The 25,954-nt window shown below is 38.7% G+C and overlaps 1 protein-coding gene across 3 annotated transcripts in view; it reads right to left on the bottom strand.

The window, feature by feature from the left end:
• The window catches only part of LOC126144235 (synaptotagmin-15-like), a 248,328-nt gene that overhangs the window by 2,917 nt on the left and 219,457 nt on the right, over positions 1-25,954 (bottom strand). For all 3 annotated transcript variants that reach the window (XR_007529757.1, XM_049915479.1, XM_049915480.1), the window contains exon 8: positions 8,445-8,574. Coding sequence is in view for 2 of the 3 variants with exons in the window: in XM_049915479.1 (XP_049771436.1) it covers positions 8,445-8,574 (130 nt within the window). In the remaining variant the exon portion in view is untranslated. The remainder of the gene's footprint in view (positions 1-8,444; positions 8,575-25,954) is intronic.

A 25,954-nucleotide genomic window follows, 5' to 3' on the forward strand; every position in this document is an offset into this window, starting at 1 on the left:
GCGGGACCGTAGCCCAGCTTCATGGAGATGGTTGCGAATGGTCCTCGCCGATACCCCAGGAGCAACAGTGTCCCTAATTTGCTGGGAAGTGGCGGTGCGGTCCCCTACGGCACTGCGTAGGATCCTACGGTCTTGGCATGCATCCGTGCGTCGCTGCAGTCCGGTCCCAGGTCGACGGGCACGTGCACCTTCCGCCGACCACTGGCGACAACATCGATGTACTGTGGAGACCTCATGCCCCACGTGTTGAGCAATTCGGCGGTACGTCCACCTGGCCTCCCGCATGCCCACTATACGCCCTCGCTCAAAGTCCGTCAACTGCACATACGGTTCACGTCCACGCTGTCGCGGCATGCTACCAGTGTTAAAGACTGCGATGGAGCTCCGTATGCCACGGCAAACTGGCTGACACTGACGGCGGCGGTGCACAAATGCTGCGCAGCTGGCGCCATTCGACGGCCAACACCGCGGTTCCTGGTGTGTCCGCTGCGCCGTGCGTGTGATCATTGCTTGTACAGCCCTCTCGCAGTGTCCGGAGCAAGTATGGTGGGTCTGACACACCGGTGTCAATGTGTTCTTTTTTCCATTTCCAAGAGTGTAGATTCCATTTTTATGCACATTATATTGATGACTGCTTCCAATGGAACATTCCCAGGTATAAATAAACAATCTTCATGGAACTTGGTGGGTACATAGAGGAGTCAAATTATGCAATATTTTGCCCAATTTCACTGTTAAGTAGTAAAACACATCCTAAAATGTAATTTGGCATATTAAGTTTAGATGCAATACAGTGGAACTTCGATTTTACATTTTCTGATTTTAAATTTTTTGTAATTCCACACCATAAATTTGTAGCCCCTGTGAAAAATCCATAAGATTAATGCTAAAAATGCCCCAATTTTACATTTCTTCCTAGTAAGATTTACCTCAATTCTAAGTTCTTAGTTTACGTCTCACTTGATTTTGTCCCATTTTCTTCCTATTGACATTTGATATGACTAAATGAGTTATTATGTGACACAAAAGATAGATGTTTTCACCATGGATGATGGTGGAGTTAAGGGAGTATTTTAGGCCATTGTGGAGAGGGAAGATGTGGAGAGAAAATGCTCACATAGTCCACAATCAATGTTGCAAACACAACTTTCAATATTTAGCTTAAAGTGCAATTATGATACAGCTACAGCCAGATTGCAGTGGTAATTGAAAAACAAGACAGTCAGTGCGAAGTGTTCCAGACCGAGCCAATACTTGGTGAAGGGGTTCAGCCACCATCTCCTCTTGTGCCACTTATATAACTCAGTCTCATCTTTTTGCACGTATTTCCAATGTACTGTATTCAGCAACAATACCAACTGTCAAACTTTTAAATTCAACATTAAATCTTACGGAATATGTTTGGTCATAATTGAGGAATAGTCACCCATTTCTGACTAACGAACTCTTATTGACTGGCAACTTGTTAAATCACCAAATAGCCAGCACAGCCACCACACCACACTAACATACATAAAATGAGCTTGCCTACTGTATGTGTGGAGAGCAAGAATGTCTCTTCAACAAGAAGTGCAGATAGGGGTGAAAGCATTTTGTGAAGTGCTGACAATATACTTTTCATGCAAATGGTGTGCCTTTGATGTAATAGGTTATGTTAGTGACCAGTCTGGAGTAGGTGGTGGTAGGAGGATGTATGGGACAGGTCTTGCATCTAGGTCTATTACAGGGGTATGAGCCATGAGGTAAGGGTTGGGAGCAGGGGTTGTGTAAGGATGGACGAGTATATTGTGTAGGTTCAGTGGACGGCGGTATACCATGGTAGGAGTGGGAAGGATAGTGGGTAGGACATTTCTCATTTCAGGGCATGACAAGAGGTAATCGAAACCCTGGCAGAGAATTTAATTCAGTTGCTCCAGTCCCGGATGGTACTGAGTTACGAGGGGAATGCTCCTCTGTGGCCGGACTGTGGGACTTTGGGAGGTGGTGGGAGACTGGAAAGATAAGGCACGGGAGATTTGTTTTTGTACAAGGATGGGAGGATAATTACGGTCAGTGAAGGCTTCAGTGAGACCCTCAGTATATTTAGAGAGGGACTGCTCATCACTGCAGATGCGACGACCACGGGTAGCTAGGCTGTACGGAAGGGACTTCTTGGTATGAAACAGGTAGTATTGCTGGTGGTTAGTAGGTTTGATATGTATGGAGGAACTGATGTAGCCATCTCTGAGGTGGAGGTCAACATCCAGGAAGGTGGCTTGTTGGGTTGAGTAGGACCAGGTGAAGCAGATGGGGGAGAAGTTGTTGAGGTTCTGGAGGAATGTGAATAAAGTGTCCTCACCTTCAATCCAGATATCAAAGATGTCATCGATGAATCTGAACCAGGTGAGGGATTTAGGATTCTGGGTTTTTATGAAGGATTCCTCTAGATGGCCCATGAATATCTTAGCGTAGGATGGTGTCATGGGGGTGCCCATAGCCGTACCATGGATTTGTTTGTAGGTAATGCCTTCAAAGGAGAAGTAATTGTGGGTGAGGATATAGTTGGTCATGGAGGCTAGGAAGGAGGTTGTTGGTTTGGAATCCATAGGGCATCTGGAAAGGTAGTGTTCGATAGCAGTAAGACCATGGGTATTAGGAATGTTAGTGTACAGGGAGGTGGTATCAATAGTGGCGAGCACAGCACCGTGTGGTAAAGGGTAAGGAACTGTGGAGAGTCAGTTGAGGAAATGGTTGGTATCTTCTATATAGGAGGATAGGTTCCAGGTAATAGGTTGAAGGCAGAGATTCTCTCAGTGGGGGCACAGTAACCGGCCACAATGGGGCGTCCTGGATGGTTGGGTTTATGGACTTTAGGAAGCATGTAGAAGGTGGGAGTGTGGGGAGAGGTAGGGGTAAGTAGAGAGATGGACTCTGGGGAGAGGTTCTGGGATGGTCCTAAGGATTTGAGTAGTGACTGGAGATCCAGCTGGATTGCTGGAATGAGATCACTGTGGTATGATTTGTAGTTGAAAATATCTGATAGCTGACGGAGTCCTTCTGCCACGTAATCCTTGCGGTTCAAAACAACGGTGGTGGAGCCTTTGTCTGCAGGTAGGATTATAAGATCGGGATCAGTTTTTAGATGGTGGACTGTGGTTCTTTCTGCAGGTGTAAGGTTAGTATGCATGTTGAGGGATTTGGCAAATGATGGTGAGGCAAGGTTCGAGGATAAGAAATTCTGGAAAGTTAATAGGGGGTGGTTTGGAGGCAGTGGGGGTGGATCACGGTTGGATGGAAGAGTGAACTGAGTTAGGCAAGGTTCAATGTTGGTTTTTCATTGAGTCTGATTGGTCGGGTTGGTGGCGAAAAAGTGTTTCCACTGTAGGGACCGGGAGAAGGAGAGAAGGTCTTTAACTGGTCCCGCATGGTTGAATTTGGGACTGGGGCAAAAGGTGCGGCCTTTGGAAAGCCATGAAATAAATGGCCTAGTTTCATCAACAAAAATTGTGTTTTTGTGTCTCACTATGATGTAGCCAGACTAATGGCTAATGGTGAGGGCAGGAAAGCAGGGGGATAGGAAAAAATGAAAAAAAATACAGTTTTCACACACCAGATTATCCATTAACAGACCTCTATTTTCCTTTTAAAACATATAGATCACTTTCACCAGTATCTAAAGTTTCTGTAGCAGTTCTGACATTCCATAACAAGATGAAAAGTTAGCTTGACTGTTTCCATCTTTATATGCTCTCATATCCATCAATTTAAAACACAGCAGGTGATATTCTGATTATTTTGATTGGTTGTACTCCACATAGTATGTTTTCTGGTGGCTGTAAGAATTAATCATCACAAGTCTTCTAATCATTCTTCACCCTCTCTCAGAATAGGTGGTCTTTTTAATAAATGATCATAAGTTAAATCTTACTTCCACAAAGTTTTTGGAAATAAGAATCAGACTGACTTCTGCTGTGAAATTGCAACATCAGTACAGAGATAAAAAGGTTCAATGTTGGAACTGGAACACGTGGGGCAATACTGACTCTACAACTCATCTTAGAAGCTAGATTAAGGAAGGGCAACCTACGTTTCTAGCATTTGTAGACTTAGAGAAAGCTTTTGACAATGTTGACTGGAATACTCTCTTTCAAATTAATATCCCCCCCCCCCATGAACCATGGACCTTGCTGTTGGTGGGGAGGCTTGCGTGCCGCAGTAATACAGATAGCCGTACCGTAGATGCAACCACAACAGAGGGGTATCTGTTGAGAGGACAGACAAACGTGTGGTTCCTGAAGAAGGGCAGCAGCCTTTTCAGTAGTTGCAAGGGCAACAATCTGGATGATTGACTGATCTGGCCTTGTAACACTAACCAAAATGGCCTTGCTGGGCTGGTATTGCGAACAGCTGAAAGCAAGGGGAAACTACAGCCGTAATTTTTCCTGAGGGCATGCAGCTTTACTGTATGGTTAAATGATGATGGTGTCCTCTTGTGTAAAATATTCCGGAGGTAAAATAGTCCCCCATTCGGATCTCCGGGTGGGGACTACTCAAGAGGACGTCGGTATCAGGAGAAAGAAAACGCGTTCTACGGATCGGAGCGTAGAATGTCAGATCCTTTAATCGGGCAGGTAGGTTAGAAAATTAAAAAAGGGAAATGGGTAGGTTAAAGTTAGACATAGTGGGAATTAGTGAAGTTCGGTGGCAGGAGGAACAAGACTTCTGGTCAGGTGACTACAGGGTTATAAACACAAAATCAAATAGGGGTAATGCAGAAGTAGGTTTAATAATGAATAGGAAAATAGGAATGTGGGTAAGCTACTACAAACAGCATAGTGAACGCATTATTGTGGCCAAGATAGATACGAAGCCCACACCTACTACAGTAGTACAAGTTTACATGCCAACTAGCTCTGCAGATGACAAAGAAACTGAAGAAATGTATGATGAAATAAAAGAAATTATTCAAATAGTAAAGGGTGACGAAAATTTAATTGTCATGGGTGACTGGAATTCGGTAGTAGGAAAAAGGAGAGAAGGAAATGTAGTAGGTGAATATGGATTGGGGCTAAGAAATGAAAGCAGAAGCTGCCTGGTAGAATTTTTCACAGAGCACAACTTAATCATAGCTAACACTTGGTTCAAGAATCATAAAAGAAGGCTGTATACATGGAAGAAGCCTGGAGATACTAACAGGTTTCAGATAGATTATTTAATGGTAAGGCAGAGATTTAGGAACCAGGTTTTAAATTGTAAGACATTTCCAGGGGCAGATGTGGACTCTGACCACAATCTATTGGTTATTACCTGTAGATTAAAACTGAAGAAACTGCAGAAAGGTGGGAATTTAAGGAGATGGGACCTGGATAAACTGAAAGAACCAATGGTTGTACAGAGTTTCAGGAAGAGCATAAGGGAACAATTGACAGGAATGGGGGAAAGAAATACAGTAGAAGAAGAATGGGTAGCTTTGAGGGATGAAATAGTGAAGGCAGCAGAGGATCAAGTAGGTAAAAAGATGAGGGCTAGTAGAAATCCTTGGGTAACAGAAGATATATTGAATTTAATTGATGAAAGGAGAAAATATAAAAATGCAGTAAATGAAGCAGGCAAAAAGGAATACAAACGTCTCAAAAATGAGATCGACAGGAAGTGCAAAATGGCTAAGCAGGGATGGCTAGAGGACAAATGTAAGGATGTAGAGGCTTATCTTACTAGGGGTAAGACAGATACTGCCTACAGGAAAATTAAAGAGACCTTTGGAGATAAGAGAACCACTTGCATGAACATCAAGAGCTCAGATGGAAACCCAGTTCTAAGCAAAGAAGGGAAAGCAGAAAGGTGGAAGGAGTATGTAGAAGGTCTATACAAGGGCGATGTACCAGAGGACAATGTTATGGAAATGGAAGAGGATGTAGATTAAGATGAAATGGGAGATATGATACTGCGTGAAGAATTTGACAGAGCACTGAAAGACCTGAGTCAAAACAAGGCCCCCGGAGTAGAAAACATTCCATTTGAACTACTGACGGCCTTGGGAGAGCCAGTCCTGACAAAACTCTACCATCTGGTGAGCAAGATGTTTGAAACAGGCGAAATACCCTCAGACTTCAAGAAGAATATAATAATTCCAATCCCAAAGAAAGCTGTGTTGACAGATGTGAAAATTACTGAACTATCAGTTTAATAAATCACAGCTGCAAAATACTAACGCGAATTCTTTACAGAAGAATGGAAAAACTTGTAGAAGCCGACCTCGGGGAAGATCAGTTTGGATTCTGTAGAAATGTTGGAACACGTGAGGCAATACTGACCCTACGACTCATCTTAGAAGCTAAATTAAGGAAGGGCAAACCTACGTTTCTAGTATTTGTAGACTTAGAGAAAGCTTTTGACAATGTTGACTGGAATACTCTCTTTCAAATTCTGAAGGTGGCAGGGGTAAAATACAGGGAGCGAAAGGCTATTTACAATTTGTACAGGAAGCAGATGGCAGTTATAAGAATCGAGGGGCATGAAAGGGAAGCAGTGGTTGGGAAGGGACTGAGACAGGGTTGTAGCCTATCCCCGATGTTATTCAATCTGTATATTGAGCAAGCAGTGAAGGAAACAAAAGAAAAATTCAAAGTAGGTATTAAAATCCTTGGAGAAGAAATAAAAACTTTGAGGTTCACCGATGACATTATAATTCTGTCAGAGACAGCAAAGGACTTGGAAGAGCAGTTGAACGGAATGGATAGTGTCTTGAAAGGAGAATATAAGATGAACATCAACAAAAGCAAAATGAGGATAATGGAATGTAGTCGAATTAAGTTGGGTGATGCTGAGGGAATTAGATTAGGGAATTAGACACTTAAAGTAGTAAAGGAGTTTTGCTATTTGGGGAGCAAAATAACTGATGATGGTCGAAGTAGAGAGGATATAAAATGTAGACTGCCAATGGCAAGGAAAGCGTTTCTGAAGAAGAGAAATTTGTTGACATTGAGTATAGATTTAAGTGTCAGGAAGTCATTTCTGAAAGTATTTGTATGGAGTGTAGCCATGTATGGAAGTGAAACATGGATGGTAACTAGTTTGGACAAGAGGAGAATAGAAGCTTTCGAAATGTGGTGCTACAGAAGAATGCTGAAGATTAGATTGGTAGATCACATAACTAATGAGGAGGTACTGAATAGGATTGGGGAGAAGAGGTGTTTGTGGCACAACTTGACTAGAAGAAGGGATCGGTTGGTAGGACATGTTCTGAGGCATCAAGGGATCACCAATTTAGTATTGGAGGGCAGTGTGGAGGGTAAAAATCTTAGAGGGAGACCAAGAGATGAATGCACTAGGCAGATTCAGAAGGGTGTAGGTTGTGGTAGGTACTGGGAGATGATGAGGCTTTCACAGGATAGAGTAGCATGGAAAGCTGCATCAAACTAGTCTCGGGACTGAAGACCACAACAACAACAACATTAATATTATCTGATAAAAAATGAATTAATCAAAGAAATAGGCTACTAGATGGAAATGATGATCGTATGGCATCAGTGGCTGGGATTTCACAGGTGGGAAGTTCGGCCGCCAAGTGCAAGTCTTATTCAGTGCGACGCCACATTGGGCGACATGTGGGTCGACAATGGGGGTAAAATGACGATGAGGACAGCAAAACACCCAGCCCCTGAAGGGAGAAAATCTCCCTCCCCAGCTGGGAATCAAACCAAGGACCCCGTCAGTGGCATTCCAATGTGCTGACCTTTCAGCTAATGGGGTGGACGGTTACTGGATTCAATCATATTAAGTTTAGCGCTTGTGTTCTCAATGATGTTTCCATCAGCCTCTTCACCCTCAAGCATGCTTGCCTATGTATAAAGTACACCAACCACAAATAACACTGTCTTCTATCATTCCATTGTTGTTTTAAAACAGCAAACCCATACCCATTCCCTCATTGTTTTAGCTAACACAGTGATAACTTGTGTTGTCATATGTCCAAATGAGCAGCAATCATATAAAATAAACAGCAAGAAATATGAGAAAAAATTTATGTTCCATGCAAGAAAATGCCCCAGATTCCAATCGGGCAGCACAATCTCACAGTGAGGCAGTTGTCTACAAGGTTATTAGTAACTGAGTAAGCGTTTGGCTCAGATCTGATGCAATTGCACTGTTTAGTGCTTCAAGTTGGTCATTACTAGGGATTAACGAAGTTGCTCTCCACAATAACCAACACGAACTACAGAAACAAATTACACAATTGTTCGTATTAACTAAAGCTTATGGAAGGACTTCTGATTTACAACTATTGAATGGTATGACAGATAGATTATTCCAATACATAATACAGGATATGGCTTTTCTTATTTAAAAATACCGCAATTCATTAATTCCAGTAAAACTTCCTATCACTCACTGTCTATAGACTAGTTATATCTAAAGTTTAGGCTCTCACCTACCATTAAATATCATTACAAGAAATACTTTACCTGTCGCTTTATTATTTTTTACAATGTGTGATCCTGAAAGGCTTTTTGCTTTCTTCACATGAACTATAAGCTGCTGATCATTGCTTTGGTATGACATGGAGACCATCACATTTCCAAGGTTCCGGTGTTGCTGGAAAGGAGGACAGCAGATTTGATAATGACACAAACACTAAACATACTCAAAATAAACAGCATCAATCTATACATTCATATGAAATTATGAAACTTAAGAATTTGGAAACTTCTCCATATGTTTTCTTTTCTACTAAAATTTCATCACTTTTTTTATTCTATAGTAAAGACACACACAAAACGTATAAAATGCATATGAGTGTTCCAGAACATTATTTAGGTTAACATCAGTAAGTTAAGTGACCCTAGTGAACTTCCTGATGTCAAAGATGCAGTTAATTCCACTAGAAGCTCAGTTAATAAAAAGTTATGGCTAAGTGCAGTTTCAACCACAGTATGTAATGGAAAAACATTTTGAACCAATTCATACATTCCAAGCTGCTGTTATCACTCGTTCAAAAGCAGACACTCTTCTCTTTCCAGAAACATATTTTGAATTACTTGAAACTATTTAATTTCTAATATAACCGGAATTGAAAGTTTGAAGACTCATGATTTTGATTGCCTATTTTGCCTCAATACTTACAAGATTCTAAACTTTGATGTTATATTTCTGTTGTTCTATTGTTTCCTGGATTAGGCAATGCCACTTATTAATTAATTAAGTCACTAATAAAGATTTTAAATAATATGGATTGATTTCAAGATGGATGCCATTCCCATAAGTAGGGGATTGCAGACAACAGAAGCATTATAAGGCTCCTTATACTTTTATGATTCATTAAAATTCAACATTTACATAAACCAGGTAATAGTACAGTCTTATAGTTCATATAACATAACAAAGTCTAAAATAGACAATTTTCAAAACAATTAAATAGTTTCAGAAATAGTCTTACAGTTGACTTTAAATATTCATCTTTATTTGCCATTGACCATTTATACCTGTACAACAGAATAGGATGTAATACATAATACAGTTTTCAAATATTTAATTGCACACACAGTTACAGACATTTAGCATAATTTTAAGTTTTGACGTATGTTCGCAATATATACACTAAAAAATCTTTTCATGTTATAAAATGGTTTTCAGTCAAGATCTATCATGCTGAGGGTGATAATTTCTTTAAAAAATTTAGGGAGCTGACTATGGGGGAGTGAGTTGCTTTTACCAATCTATGTCTTGGAGCATCCATTTTAATTTTTGTCCTCATGTTGTGTTGGGGTATATCTCCTCTTATTTGAAATTCGTTTGCATTCAGTTCAATGTATAGTGACATATATGTACAGATTTACAATAGTAAGTATATTAAGGTTTCTAAACACAGATTGACGAAATCTCTTTGACCAGCCTTACACATTTATGACTTTTGTTATTTTCAATATGTCACATACATGTGCAGAGTGCCTGCATTCCAGCTGTCAAATAAGAAATGAGAGACTGTAACGATACAAAATAGGCCAATCTTACATATTCTGGAGTAGCTGTATTGTGTGTGCTATGTACATCATGAGACACTGAAACATCATAGGTATGTTCATTACTTGGCGTGCTCATTGATTATGCTAAAAAAATAACAGTTTCACTTTCTGCCACTAGGTGAAAATACAACACTGTAAGCAGTGAGAATATGGTTCAGGTGCAGGAAAACTGGAGGAATGATCAAACACTTGGTAACAGTGGTTCTGGCATGTTTATTAGAATATGGTCACAAACTACAACATTCGATATGGTCTCCTTGCTCAGCAACATTCTGCATCGGTAACACAGCATGGTCAACAGCTGCTCACAACATATCTTGTGTAATCAGACTAATATGTCATTGTACACAATCCTTCAGATCAGGAAGAGTCTGGATACAGCTCTAATAGACACAATCTATTGGATATTTCCACAACCAGATTTCACATGGATTTAGGTCAGGGGATCTGCACACATCTCAAAATTGCCTCAAGATGATGCAGTCATTACTGAAGGTTTCACAAAGCAAATCTTTCACTGGCAGGTGTGTGTGGTGTGCCCCATCTTGCATGAGAATAATGGTGTGGACACAGTTGCATTCCTGCAAAGCTCCTGCAAAGGACCTCCTTGTGCAATAAATGATTCTCACAAAGCTGGAATCACGTATTGTACAAGGAGGTCCTTATAATTTGCAGATGTCACTGTACACCTAACAGGTTCTCCTCGAAGAATGAATGAGCTTGTGAAACCACGCCACAAGTCACATAAGCTGAGTGCAGTGAATATTCCTGCACAATATGTGGCTTACAAGGGTTAGTAGAATCCGATGTTCTGTGCATTCACGGCATCGTGCAGACTAAAATGTGCTTTATATGTCCAAAGAATACTCCCCATCCCCATGTCATCCATTTCCATCCATGCCTTTCTTGGGGATTCATATGATGCACATTCTGAATCCTGTGTATCACAAAATCTTTGAATTGGTGGTCTGGGGGGAGATAATTCTCATGGCACTGGCTCCAGAATTTGAAGCATATGCTGCAGAGTCAGCAAAAGCTATAGCAACTTCATCATCAACTGCCATGGGAATAGGGTTCCTCCCTCTCCCTGCTGCACCATCTAATTCAACTGTTTCTTCAAATTTCTTGGTCATATTCCTTAGTCCATCTATTGGTATAGGGTCTCTTCACAGCTGTTTCTTTTGGTGATATCCCCACAATGCAGTTCTACTACTGCTCCCATTCTGATAAAACAACTTTAGCAGCAGTGGTTGGTCTTTTCTTCTCAACAGCCATTGTGTTTTGTACAGAAAATTTCAACCTTATTACACTTTACACTAACAGTCACTTCACAAAAGAAATCAACGTGCACCACTAAGTGACAAACAGCATACTGTTGTCAGAGCAGGAAACATTTCACATACCAATAGCTTACAGCACCATATTTTCACTTGGTGTAGAAACTGGAACCATTATTTTTTTTCAGCATACTCTGTGAGTAAACTGATTAATGAAAGTACGTACAATGTTTCACCAGCCTGCAATGTATGCAGCCCACACTGCACCACTTGAAACACCATCAGTTTAATTATAATCACCTGGTATAACTGATATGTTCTCCCCAGGTCAATATGGAATCCTCAAGTATTAAACATTCTATCTTCTGTATTATTAGGTAGTCCTAAACAAAGATGATGGGTCCTGTCAGGGTTACACAGAAGTTCGTTACAGGAGAACCATTTCACTACAGCATCTAGTGGTTGCAGTGACATTTGTTGTAATACTGAGCTGTCCTAATGAGGTGTAATTATTGTGTCATTGTAGCAAATCACTTTTTGAGGAACATGATGCAGCAAATTGTTGACTGCAATTATGAAAAAGTATGATGCAAGAACTGCAGTATCCCAGTATTAACAATTTTCATCAAAGAATGTTTCTCACCGTGGCATACTGCTTTCTGTTACTCAAATATGAAGCTATTACTTTTATTGATGTATTATGTACCCTATAAAATTCAAGCTTCTCAAGCTTTACTTAGGTCACAAAGAACAAGTGAAGCATTATTCTTATTTTCAAAATCAGTGATTTTTGGTTTACAGTGTTAAGAACTGCTGAAGTGGTACTTTTTCTCCATCTTTAACCAAACTGGCTGTCAGAATGGAGGTTATTTCCTTCAAAATAATCATGTAGTTGACTGTATACAAACGTTTCAAATATTTTGGGTATTCTAGGTACTATAGAGACAGTTCAATAATTCTGAGGGGAGATTTTTGTCTCCTTTTTTAAAAACTGGTATAACTTTTAAAATTTTCAATGACTTAAGGAAAATTCCAAACTAAATACATAACTCTTGAAATTTTTAATGACTCAGAGAAAATTCCAAACTGAAGAAATTTGTTAAAAATGTCTGCCATAGGTTCACAGATCAAATTAAGAGTTTTCTTAACACAGTTGGAGAATTTTTTTACCACTATTATGTCATCAGTGGATCTGATAATTTGTCACTGGCAACTGCTTGCCAAGTAGTTCACTTGGAGACATGATGGCCAAGTTGTCATCAGTGGATGTGATAATTTTTCACTGGCAACTGCTTGCCAAGTAGTTCACTTGCAGACATGATGGCCAAGTTGATTCTGTTCCCAATTTTTTCCACTAAAGGCACAAACATCCCATGCAATTGATGTGTAATTCACAACAAAATTGACTTATATCAACTTCTGTGAATCACAGACTGTCCCTGACAAAAATTACAACTCCATGGATCTCTCCTCATTCTGGCATGACATCATAAAAAGTCATCATCCTGTATTATGGTTCTTATTGTCACAGTCCCATTCTCTGGGTGTTCGCTCCTGCTGTTTCTGAAGATAAGTTTGCTATATTTCTTCTGGGCCTCAGACGCATTCTATAAATACTTTCTGGTGCTGCTGTTTTTGAGTTTTCTGTGGAACCTCTGCTCACAGCTGTAACATGGTCTTCTGTTGCTGGAGTAGAAAGGATGGCATTCAGATATGATGTAAGAAGTTTTGTTTGTTGGTTTCTGCTGGTTTCTGATGTGTTTGTTGTCAGTACTACTTCCTTAGTTGTAGAGTTGCCTTAAATTTTGCTGCTGCTTTCACTTCTGTAGTCACTGTAACTGTATCTTTCAAAGGTGCTGTTGGGGATGACAGAGCTATTCCCAGTGTTGACATTGATTTAGCTGCTTGAGTTGATATTGCTCCTGAATTTGACACTGGTCTGTTTTGTTTTGATTTCATTTTTGCTAAGAGTAGGATTGTGGCCTTCTTCATGGCAGTTCCATTCTCTATCTTCCTCAAGAGTTCTTAACACATTTCCCACTTCCCTGTGATGTTCCTTTGTAAACTTATCTTGTGAAGTATTCCCTTACATTGCTGTTCACATTTACATAGGTAGGATTTGAGATGCTTCTGCATATCTTCTTGAACTTTCTGTTTGTAGCTGTTAACTAAATGTTTACGCATGAATTTTTGATTAAGTCATGTGTCTGTGGAAGGCTAACAACATAAAAGTTTATGAGTAGTAATTAAGGTATTGTCCCCTTCACTGTCCTCATCACAAGCTGGCTTTTATTGTGATAAACTTTGCTGGCACCCCCACTTATGATGCAATTGCTGTCAGGCATTGCTGTTCTTTTACAGACCTTAAAACTTACGGAGAGTGCACCCTGTTTAATAATACCAGTTACTTATGAGCCTGGTTGACTATTTCCGGTTACTTATGAGCCTGGTTGAATATTTCTTAGAATTTCTATTGTATTGTATTGTATTGTATATTAATTGGTCCTGTGAATCATACACTGTACAGGGGTACATAATGATATAGGACAAGTCAAATAATTTGCAATAAAGTTTAACAGAAAAAAGCTGTTTATGGTTTTCAGTATATAGCAATATAACTCTAACATATGGGAATAACATTTCACAAGTAAATTTTACATGCACACATTTCATACTTTTGGCCTTGATTATACAGACACACACATATATGTAATAGACCACATATAATACACAGATAAATCTAATGTACACATTTCTTATTTTGGCCTTCAATTGCATAAACTATTTAAAATTTCATGTATTTACATTGCAGATAAAAATTCATCAGCACTATAGTAACAATTCTGTAGCAAGTAGTCACTCACTGCAGTTTTGAATTTATGCATGCCAGTTATTGCCGTAATTTATTTAGGTAGTTTGTTGTACAGTTTTTTTCCTGCTTGCAAGGGTCCTTTTTGTTTTAGTGTTGTATGTGAAAACTGCATATGTAAATCTTGATTATTTCTTGTGTTGTATGATTGGATATTTTGGTTTTTTGGAGCAATCTTGTTATTTTCATCTACGATTTTCCTTATAAACATTATTGTTTCTAGGACATATAGGCATGGTAATGGATGAATATGAAGCTTTTTAAATGAGGGTTTGCATGAAGATCGAGGTGCTAAGCCTTCCATGGCTCTTATAATTCTTTTTTGTGTAATAAAACAGCTTATTCTGGGTGGTGAATTTCCCCAGCAAATTAAACCATATCTTAGTAATGATTCTGCTTGGGCATAGTACACATTTTTTATGGCTTGCATAGATGTGCATCCAGCAAGAATTTTTATACTATAACAAATGGTATTTAGTTTACTACATAGGTGTTGTGTGTGTTTCTGCCATCTTAGGCCATCTTGGATCCAAACTCCCAAAAATTTGGTGCTATTTACAATTTCAAGTCTTTTGCCTACAGTTCTATGGTTGCAGTTAAAGGCTGTTTATTCTGCACTGTGTGTAGATGCATAGTGTTTGTTTTATGTGTGTTTATTATTAAGTTGTTCATTGCGAACCATTTTGATACATGTGTAGTGCTCTTTTTTATTTCATTTTGGAGCTCTTCTTGGGTCTTTCCTTTGATAAGTATATTTGTATCATTGGCATATTTAATGTATGACTACCTACTAAAATAAACATTTTAGGTTCTCTGACTGATCTGTTTCTATATTTGATTTGTTTAACTCTTTAGCTGCCACAGATGAGCTCTTTGCATTCTGTGCTGAGGCTGCTTTTGTTATGGTCATACTGCTCACAAAAAGTGCTGGTGCCTATGCTGACAGACAGCATTCCAGCTGATATAAAATACTTGTCATCTGATTTTTTTTTTTAACTATTAGTCTAAAAAATTTAATTTTTGCACATATTACAGTCTGATATTTTAACCTGGTAAACAGCAGCATTTCTTTTTGTTGTCCCTCATACTTACTGTGCTGCATCAAATTATGTAAAACATTGGACGAAATTTTTAAAGAGTTTGCAAAGCTAGAAACATGCTATGTAAACTTCGCATATTGTTGATTTAAGCTCATACATAGCAGTGACTGGAAGATAAATAAGCTGTCGAAATTTTATTTAAAATTGAGAGCAGAATGATATCTCATTTTTTTTCTCCAGATACTTTGTTTTACATCCTACATGCTTACCTCCGCATTTTCAATGAAGTTGAGTGTCTGTGGAAGACTAACCACATAAAAGCTTATGAGTAGTAATTTAAGTATTGTCCTCTTCACTGTTGACATCACATGCTGGCTTTCATTGTGATAAACATTGTTGGTGCAACTCGCCTTTTCACATCCTTGCAAATCGTGAACCATGTGGTCATAACAATCATCATATCTCACAAATGATTCAAGAAATTGAAATGAGGTTCTCTGCAAATGATAGTATGCAATGGGGCACACATGTTGTATAATAAATATTTGATATTTTTTTATTCACCAAAATATGGAAGTAACTTGTCTGCAGCAGTGAGGGGTCGGTGGCTCAGAATGCATTCAGCCATCCACAGCACTGTAGGAAAACCCAAGCGACATTCATATACACATTCACAACACCTGGGGAATGGTTTTGCAGGATGTGTGTAGATGCCTACAGCACTGAAAGGGTTAAACTCCAAGATCAACTTTGACCTATTTCTAAATGAGTTATTTTTTGTTACTAGTACATTTAATTCGCCATTTCTCATCAATTTACGCTCTTCATGATTATTGCGAGTGTAAATTTTGTGTTACACTGTATTAGTCACTGCTATTATCAGTCAGTACTACAGAGATGTAATGGATGGGTTGGTCAATAAACAAAACATTCAAAAAAAGTCCAAGAGGGTAACAGAATGTATATATCACCTACAGATGAGTCGGAAGTAATAAAAACAGTTACATTCTTAAAAGAGAAAAATTCAGAGGCATTGGATGGTATGTCTCTTCAAATAAATAGGCATATTTCTTTTTACATAAGTAAGCCTCTCACACTGCTTATAAGTCAAGTACTCCACAAAGATATATTTCCAAATTGCCCAAAGAAAAGAAAGGTAATTCCCATATATAAAGGGGGAGACAAAGGGAATCCCAGCAACTACAGACCTATTACAATCACATCTGCACTGTCTACAATTGTAGAAATAGCCACAAAGGGTAGGATAAAAAATTTCACATAAAACCTAACATATTAAACAGCACACAGCATGGTTTCAGAAAAGGTTGATCTACAAAGACAGCAGTGGCAGATTTCACTACTTATGTAACCAGGGCATTGAGAATATAGGAACATGTTTGTAGTTTATTCCTCAACCTGTCAAAAGCTTCTGATTGTGTATGTCACAGAGTCCTGTTACAAAAATTAAACCAGTATGACATAAGAGGCAGAGCAAATGATATTATCAAGACATTTATTGAAAATAGGCAACAATGCATAGGGATAAAATACAGAAAGGGAACAGATTGGAAAATGTGCTATCAGCGTTCAAAGAAGAAGAAAATAGTGGTGGAAAGAAAGGTTTGGTATTATGACCATTACTTTTTCTTCTACATGTAAATTGTTGGGTTGTTTTGGGGAAGAGACCAAACAGCAAGGTCGTCGGTCTCATCGGATTAGGGAAGGACGGGGAAGGAAGTCAGCCGTGCCCTTTGAGAGGAACCATCCCGGCATTTGCCTGAAGCGATTTAGGGAAATCAGAAAACCTAAATGAAGTGTTGGCAGAAGAGCCAACACCTTGTAGCTAGAGGAGGCCGAAAGGCACGCATTAAAGCTCACGCTGACTGGCGTGAGGTCTGGAACAGTAAAGTAGTTGAGTCTAGTAAGAAAAGAACGTAGTTGCTGGAATACTTAACTTTAATCCATTATTGTTGTACATCTCTCGTTACTGTACATGCTTCATTAGATACATAGCAAAGGATAAATGGCGCCTTGCTAGGTCGTAGCAAATGACGTAGCTGAAGGCTATGCTAACTATCGTCTCGGCAAATGAGAGCACTATTTGTCAATTCCATCTCTAGCAAAGTCGGCTTTACAACTGGGGTGAGTGCTAGGAAGTGTCTCTAGACCTGCCGTGTGGCGGTGCTCGATCTGCAATTACTGACAGTGGCGACCCGCGGGTCCATCGTATACTAGCAGACCGCGGCCGATTTAAAAGCTACCACCTAACAAGTGTGGTGTCTGGTGGTGACACCACACTAAATCAGGATGGCCAGATGCGGGATTGAACCGTCATCCTACCGGATGCGAGTCCAGTGTGCGAACCACTGCACCACCTCACTCGGTCTATATGTAAATGACATGCCAAGAGGTGTAAATGAGAAAGTGATCATGTATGCTGATGACAGATCTCTGCTAATTACATGCAAGTTTGCAAAGGACCTTGTAACAAGGACATGTTTAGAGATGGATACAGCATACAAATATTTTGGGAGTGCAACCTTTTCAGAAATGGAAGTAGAATAACTTACACGAGATTACAAGCAAATAGGGCAGTCAAAGCAGATGATCTTGATATCAAGCTTGGAGACTCCAGTAGGCCTTCTTTAAAAGTTCATCAAAGCAAGTTTCTGGGATTGATGGTGGACAGCCTCATGACATGGGAGACTCATATAGATAAAATATGCTCAGAAATTAGCACAAATATATTTCTCCTGATAAAAAGTCACAAACTGTTGATCATGACACTTTGCTACAAATGTATTATGATCTACTTGATCCACATATCTCTTATAGCATATCCGTGTGGGATAGTACAGCTAATATACACTGAAGCAGATTACTTGAACTCCTAACAAAAATGATGATGTGCTTTGCAAACTGTCACCAAGACAGTCCTGCAGAAATGAATTCAAAGAATTGCAAATACTGACAGTGCCTGCTCTGTACATATATGAAACAATTGTGTTCCTAAAAATAAAGTGTACAGCTTTGATGAACAAGTATATATATAGCTACAGTACTAGGTGTAAAGATAATTATCACATGCCTTGAAATAGACTTATGTTAAGTGACAAAAAACTTAAAATAGTGTATGTACATTATATAACAAACTTCCAAGCAGTACTAAGAACTCGAAAACACCATCTGCTTTCAAACAAGAACTAAAAGGTCAACTGGTCTCAGCTTGTTGTTACAGTGTAAAGGAGTTTTTAAATACCATTTAGTTTGTAACGCATCCATGTAGATCCTGATTTATTCAATGTCACTACCAAAAGTGATCCAAGGATGAAAAAAAATAAATCACATGGACAATTTTTTTAGGCATAATGTACTCCTCGTTCCACATCTGTTTACAGAATAATTCACACACTGGGTGTTTTTAGTACATATTTGAGGTTTTACAGACACCTTTTTCCTGCAAAAGTTCATGTATGACTGTTTCTATAATGTATTCCTAAATACCGGAGTCTGACTTAGCAATTACATGAAGCAATAGTTGAATTTAGTTCATATAAAGAAATTATAGGAATTCATGTTTGCAAATCTGAGCACAATCCAATACCTTTAATAATCCTCTCTTTGCAAAAAAAGTACTTGAAATTCAACAAAAATTCTACTTCCAAAGAGCAACACATCCATCCAAGACACCATCTTGAAAAGCAGGCTGAAGCAAATCCCTCCCCCTAAAATCAATAGTCTGTGTCCAGTTAGGTTGACACTCACTGCGTCCAGCTATCTTGATGCTCACATGTCTGTGACAGTTAAAGTTAAAGTCTGCAATCAGCAAGCAATGATATAACTTCCCTATGTCAGTTCATGAGAGTCCTGATTGAGTGAGTAAGCAAGTAACAACTATGGCAAGTTAGAGTCTGCGACTGGCAAGCAACCACCTAATAACCACATATTCGTTTAAGTGAAAGTCTGTCATTAGCATTTGTACATGCAGTAACTATTTCAGTTAAAGAAAGAGTCTGCACTACGCAATCATATGTATAACAACTATCTATGAAAAAAGTTACAACTGCATATCTTTGCACCATAAAAGCTAGTGTACAAGAGTAAACATGCAACCTCAAATTGTTAAAGTTCAACAAACACTATTTAATTGGACGGCATAATTAATATTGGTAATAGTACTGCAAATTACACCATGTGCATGGTGATTTCACATTTCTGTCACTGCAAATTATGCCGCTGTGAAATTAAATAAAGACTGTGTCACTAATTAATATCTAAATTATTTCTCTTTTGAAAACAATGATGATGGATGAGATCTCTTTATCTGTGTAACCATGATATGTAAAACTTAATTGGCCATTAACAACATTATAGTGCTAATAAAGTGTGCTCTACATCATTTGGCACAATCCTTTATAGAATCAACTTTCACCATATTATTTCGGAACACCAAGATTTAAAACTCTGAGCTATGTGAAACTGAGTGTATCAACGGGTAAGGGGCATGTCCAAACTGCTCAAGAATTGTTATTGGTGACTCAAAATTGCTCATAATGCATCAGCTATTAAGTGCACACAATACACTGAAAAGGCTAGAATCAGAACAAAACTGTGTTAATTAATCCTAAGTGTCCACAACCAAAACTTCCTTCTTTGAAATACATATTTTGTTTGTTTTAAGTGTGAAACCACAAAAGCTGATTCTAAAAGACAATGTTGTTGTTGTTGTGGTCTTCAGTCCTGAGATTGGTTTGATGCAGCTCTCCATGTTACCCTATCTTGTGCAAGCTTCTTCATCTCCCAGTACTTACTGCAAACCACATCCTTCTGAATCTGCTTAGTGTATTCATCTCTTGGTCTCCCTCTATGATTTTTACCCTCCACGCTGCCCTCCAATGCTAAATTTGTGATCCCTTGATGCTTCAGAACATTTCCTACTAACCGGTCCCTTCTTTTTGTCAAGTTGTGCCACATACTCCTCTTCTCCCCAATTCTATTCAATACTTCATCATTACCATATTTACTTGAATCTAAGCCACACTTTTTTTCCGGTTTTTGTAATCCAAGAAACCGCCTACGGCTTAGAATCGAGTGCAAAGTAAGCGGAAGTTCTGAAAAATGGAAAAATGTTGGTAGGTGCTGCCACAACTAACTTCTGCCATCAAATATATGTAGCGCTACACAGGCTTGCTTTGCAGGCACAAAGATAAATACTGGTGCCAAAACCTCCGCGTCAGTAAATAAATTTAAAAAAAAAAAAAAAAAAAAAAGGTGGAAGACGAGCTTTTTTCTCTGCCCTGAGATTCGACCACTGCATTTTCATACATTGTCCAATGAAGTAAATACAAATTCCGTATTGTTCATCTTTGAATGTAGCAGCATTTCAATGTACTACGAAGATCCAACTGGCAAGACTGTTTGGGGTTTTTATCAATATGGCCAACTCTACATTCTGAATTTTTTCCTACCTGAGAGAAGAGATGGTTGCTAATAGGAACTTTTATGAATTGTGAATAACATGCAGTATTCTCTTCACCATAAGCATAACACAAATATAAACATTTTGCCATGTATTTTTTCATGTTTGCTGCTATCTCATTTAAATCCTGTCTGCCTAATAAACTACGAAACTAGAGTGAGACAACAGCAAACGTGGAAGAATATACATATCATGTCATGTTTATATTTGTATTATTCTTATGCCTAATAGTGATACAGTCAGAAATGAAGCACGGCAATTGATTAGATTTTTAAATCTAAGATGACTATAATTTCTGTGCAGAATGTAATGTACTAAAGAGGTGTTTGCAAAGATTTTCAAACGGAGAAAAATTTTCGCTAAACTCTCATTCAGAACATCTTCTAACATACACAGTCTATTATTTGGTTCTTGATGATCATTATCAAAGAAAGCAGCAGTGTAAGTAACAACAAATAGCAGTCTCTTGCCATTGTTTCGCTAATGAGACAATTCCTCTCTTTTTTTTTCATTGTAAGTGGCAGTAGCACGCACAAAAGCAAGCCATGCCGCGAGCGGAAACAGGCCGTAAACACACATTATCAGTACGCGACAAACAATACATGACACAGTACAGTAATGCATTTTCAGCTTAGAGTGACGTAAACACCTATAACAAAGAGAACGGCACTTATCAGATCAAAGAAAAATAAGCAATCAATTCAAACCAGATGAAGCACATGAAAAAGGAAGGGTACCCATATAAATATGGATGGAGCACCTGGCGCATAGCAATGGCTACCTGGTAAAGCTTAACTGCTAAGCTTAGGACTTGAACCAAACGACTGTAGCTGTATCATCATTCATTCGACCTAAATTATGTCTCATATTAAAATGGACCAACCTTGTTTCAATTTGGAGGTGTGGCCTAAAACTTTTCTCTCCCCTTGAATTTAGAGTCTCAAATTTCAGGTGTGGCTTAGATTCAGGAAAATTTTTTTTCCTTGATTTCGAGTCTCATTTTTCAGGTGCGGCCTAAATTCGAGTGCGGCTTAGATCCGAGTAAATACGGTAATTGTGTGATCTACCCATCTAATCTTCAGCATTCTTCTGTAGCACCACATTTCAAAAGCTTCTATTCTCTTCTTGTCCAAACTATTTATCATCCACGTTTCACTTCCATACATGGCTACACTCCATACAAATACTTTCAGAAACGACTTCCCGACACTTAAATCTATACTCGATGTTAACAAATTTCTCTTCTTCAGAAATACTTTCCTTGCCATTGCCAGTCTACATTTTATATCCTCTCTACTTCGACCATCATCAGTTATTTTGCTCCCCAAATAGCAAAACTCCTTTACTACTTTAAGTGTCTCATTTCCTAATCTAATTCCCTCAGCATCACCCGACTTAATTCGACTACATTCCACTATCCTCATTTTGCTTTTGTTGATGTTCATCTTATATCGTCCTTTCAAGACACTGTCCAATCCGTTCAACTGCTCTTCCAAGTCCTTTGCTGTCTCTGATAGAATTACAATGTCATCGGCGAACTTCAAAGTTTTTATTTCTTCTCCATGGATTTTAATACCTACTCCGAATTTTTCTTTTGTTTCCTTTACTGCTTGCTCAATATACAGATTGAATAACATCGGGGAGAGGCTACAAACCTGTCTCACTCCCTTCCCAACCACTGCTTCCCTTTCATGCCCCTCGATTCTTATAACTGCCATCTGGTTTCTATACAAATTGTAAATAGCCTTTCGCTCCCTATATTTTACCCCTGCCACCTTTAGAATTTGAAAGAGAGTATTCCAGTCAACACTGTCAAAAGCTTTCTCTAAGTCTACAAGTGCTAGAAACATAGGTTTGCCTTCCCTTAATGTTTCTTCTAAGATAAGACGTAAGGTCAGTATTACCTCACGTGTTCCAATAATTCTACGGAATCCAAACTGATCTTCCCCAAGGTCGGCTTCTACCAGTTTTTCCATTCGTCTGTAAAGAATTCGCGTCAGTATTTTGCAGCTGTGACTTATTAAACTGATTGTTCGGTAATTTTCACATCTGTCAACACCTGCTTTCTATGGGATTGGAATTATTATATTCTTCTTGAAGTCTGAGGGTATTTCACCTGTCTCATACATCTTGCTCACCAGATGGTAGAGTTTTGTCAGGACTGGCTCTCCCAAGGCCATCAGTAGTTCTAATGGAATGTTGTCTACTCCCGGGGCCTTGTTTCGATTCAGGTCTTTCAGTGCTCTGTCAAACTCTTCACGCAGTATCGTATCTCCCATTTCATCTTCATCTACATCCTCATCCAATTCCATAATATTGTTCTCAAGTACATCGCCCTTGTATAGTCCCTCTATATACTCTTTCCACCTTTCTGCTTTCTCTTCTTTGCTTAGAACTGGGTTTCCATCTGAGCTATTGATATTCATACAAGTGGTTCTCTTTTATCCAAAGGTCTCTTTAATTTTCCTGTAGGCAGTATCTATCTTACCCCTAGTGAGATAAGCCTCTACATCCTTACATTTGTCCTCTAGCCATTCCTGCTTAGCCATTTTGCACTTCCTGTCAATCTCATTTTTGAAACGTCTGTATTCCTTTTTGCCTGCTTCATTTACTGCATTTTTACATTTTCTCCTTTCGTCAATTAAGTTCAATATTTCTTCTGTTATCCAAGGATTTCTACTAGCCCTCGTCTTTTTACCTACTTGATCATCTGCTGCCTTCACTACTTCATCCCTCAGAGCTACCCATTCTTCTTCTACTGTACTTCTTTCCCCCATTCCTGTCAATTGTTCCCTTATGCTCTCCCTGAAACTCTGTACAACCTCTGGTTCTTTCAGTTTATCCAGGTCCCATCTCCTTAAATTCCCACCTTTCTGCAGTTTCTTCAGTTTTAATCTACTTAAAGACAATAATGTCTGAAAATATGCTAATTAAACAAACACTGTTGTCTTTAGCTCAGCACAGACGTTCTGAACTGAGTTCCTTGATTAGTTTATCTATTTATAATGGTTGGATCTCAAGAAAATTTATGTACATCATCTGATTTAATTAACAACCATTAATGTCTACTTATAGCACGTCATTTTTGTTTGTTAAAAATTGCATATTACGACACTTTGTAAGATTCAGATTCAAACTGTCTGCTGTAAACCAGTTGTAAACCAATTAGCTATCACCTGAACTGTGGTTGGAAAGTTGAGTTTGGACCTTCCATTAGTATGTTTGTGCTATCAAAGAAATTACAGTTTTTAAACTAGATTTGGAAGGGATTGGAAGATCATTTATGTAAATAGGACAAAAGTGAACTCTGTACCATTCCTACTAATATACAGTATCTTATGTTCATTTCATGGGATGGAAGTTTTATTTATACTCCTTTATAGAACATGTTGCACTGGCACTGTGCCTACATTTGCATGGCTAAGCAATTCATTGTAACAGCTGCTAACTTGGAAGCTAATTTACCAGCCCTCTTAGCCAACACATATTTTTCCATCTTCATTCACAGATTTTATCTGCAGCTGACAGACTGGAGCCCTATAGATACGGAAAAGAATGTTAATACCATTTTAACATGTTTCCTAATGAGTTTGTGTTACTGTTTGCAGCTATATTTAAAAACTGTCATAAAAAACAATCCTCAGGTTATTAAAAGGAAACCCTGGATAACTACAGGGACCAGATTTTCCTGTAAAACAAAAATAAAGTTGTGTGAATCATAAAGGATATTTGATGATCCCATAAAAAAGGAGAACTATAGCATACTGTAACATTTCTTACATAAAGTCATTATGCACGCAGGACTGCTACCACCAGCACTTCTGACTGGAATGTGAATCTCATGTGAATAGCAATTTGGAGTGGGGTTGGGAAGAGGGAAGGATAGCAGTACATGGGTGAAGGACAGGATTAGAACTCAGCCAGATGAACTGCCAGGTGCAGCATCAGAAGGTGGGGTGAATGAGGAAAATTGGGGAGCAGAAAAAGAGAGAAGCAAGGAGGGGGAAAGGACAGATGGATAAATTGGCAGAGAGTGGCATGCAGTGAGGGTGAGGGATATGAAAAGAGAGGAGATGACAGGACAGAAGTGGTGGAAATTGTTGGGTGGAAGATGTAAGGACATTAGGTTACCATACATTGAGGCCAGGATAATTTTGGGAGTGCAAAGTGTGTTTTAATTGTAATTTCCATCTGCGCAGTTCAGAAAAGCTGGTGGTGGAAGCGAGAAATCAAGATGGACCAGGTTGTGAAGCTGCCACTGAAATCGAGCATATTATGTTTAGCTGCATGTTGTACCACAAGGTGGTCTACTTTGCTTTTGGCCACAGTCTGGTGGTGGCCATTCATGCTAGTGGACAGTTGGTTGGTAGTCATATCAACATAAAAAGCTGTGCAATGGTTGCAACAGAGCTGGTATATGATATGATTGCTTTCACAGGTGCCTGGCCTTTTATGAGGTAAGATACGCCCGTGACAAAACTGGAATAGGAAGTGCTAGTTGGCTGGATTTGGCAGATCTTGCACCACCAACACATCCATGGCCTTCATTTGTGTAAGAGCTGTTATTTTGTTTTGCTGGAAAAATGATAAGTGTAATAATAGAGCAACAAACTGTCATGAAGTTCACATGAAATTTGGAAAGACTGCTACTGAAACCTATCTTTTAGTAGAAGAATTGAATGGTAATAACTGTTACTCACATACACAAGTTTTTGAGTGGTTCAAGCATTCCCAAGATGGCCAAGAAAATGCTGGAGATGATTAACACCTATGGCGCCCTTCAACATCGAAAATGGATCAAACTATTGATGAAGTAGTCAATCTGATTCACTCTGACCACTGGATCAGTATTCGATCAATTGCTGAAACTGTAGAAATTGACAAATAACATGTAAGGCTAATTTTGTATAACCAATTGAACTTGAGAAAAGTGTGTGCATAACCGCTGTTGAAAATTCTCTCAATTGAACAAAAAGAAGTTCATGAAAATATTTGTACTGATGCTTTGAATACCATTGGAAACAATCCTAATTGCTTGGAATAAGTGATAACAGGTGACAAATTTTGGTTTTTCTCTGATAATCCAGAAACTAAGTGCCAGTCCTTGCATTGCAAGGGTTCAGCTTCATTGAAAGCAAGAAAATCTCAAATAAGCAAATCAAGATACAAAGCAATGATGATTTTTTTTCCCAATATTCATGGAATTGTGAATCTTCTTGGATTTCTGAAGGTCAAATTGTTGATAAGCATTATTATTTTGAGGTTCTTGTTCAACTCCATGAGAAAAC

Source organism: Schistocerca cancellata, chromosome 2 (assembly GCF_023864275.1).
Source record: "Schistocerca cancellata isolate TAMUIC-IGC-003103 chromosome 2, iqSchCanc2.1, whole genome shotgun sequence".
NCBI lineage: Eukaryota > Metazoa > Arthropoda > Insecta > Orthoptera > Acrididae > Schistocerca > Schistocerca cancellata.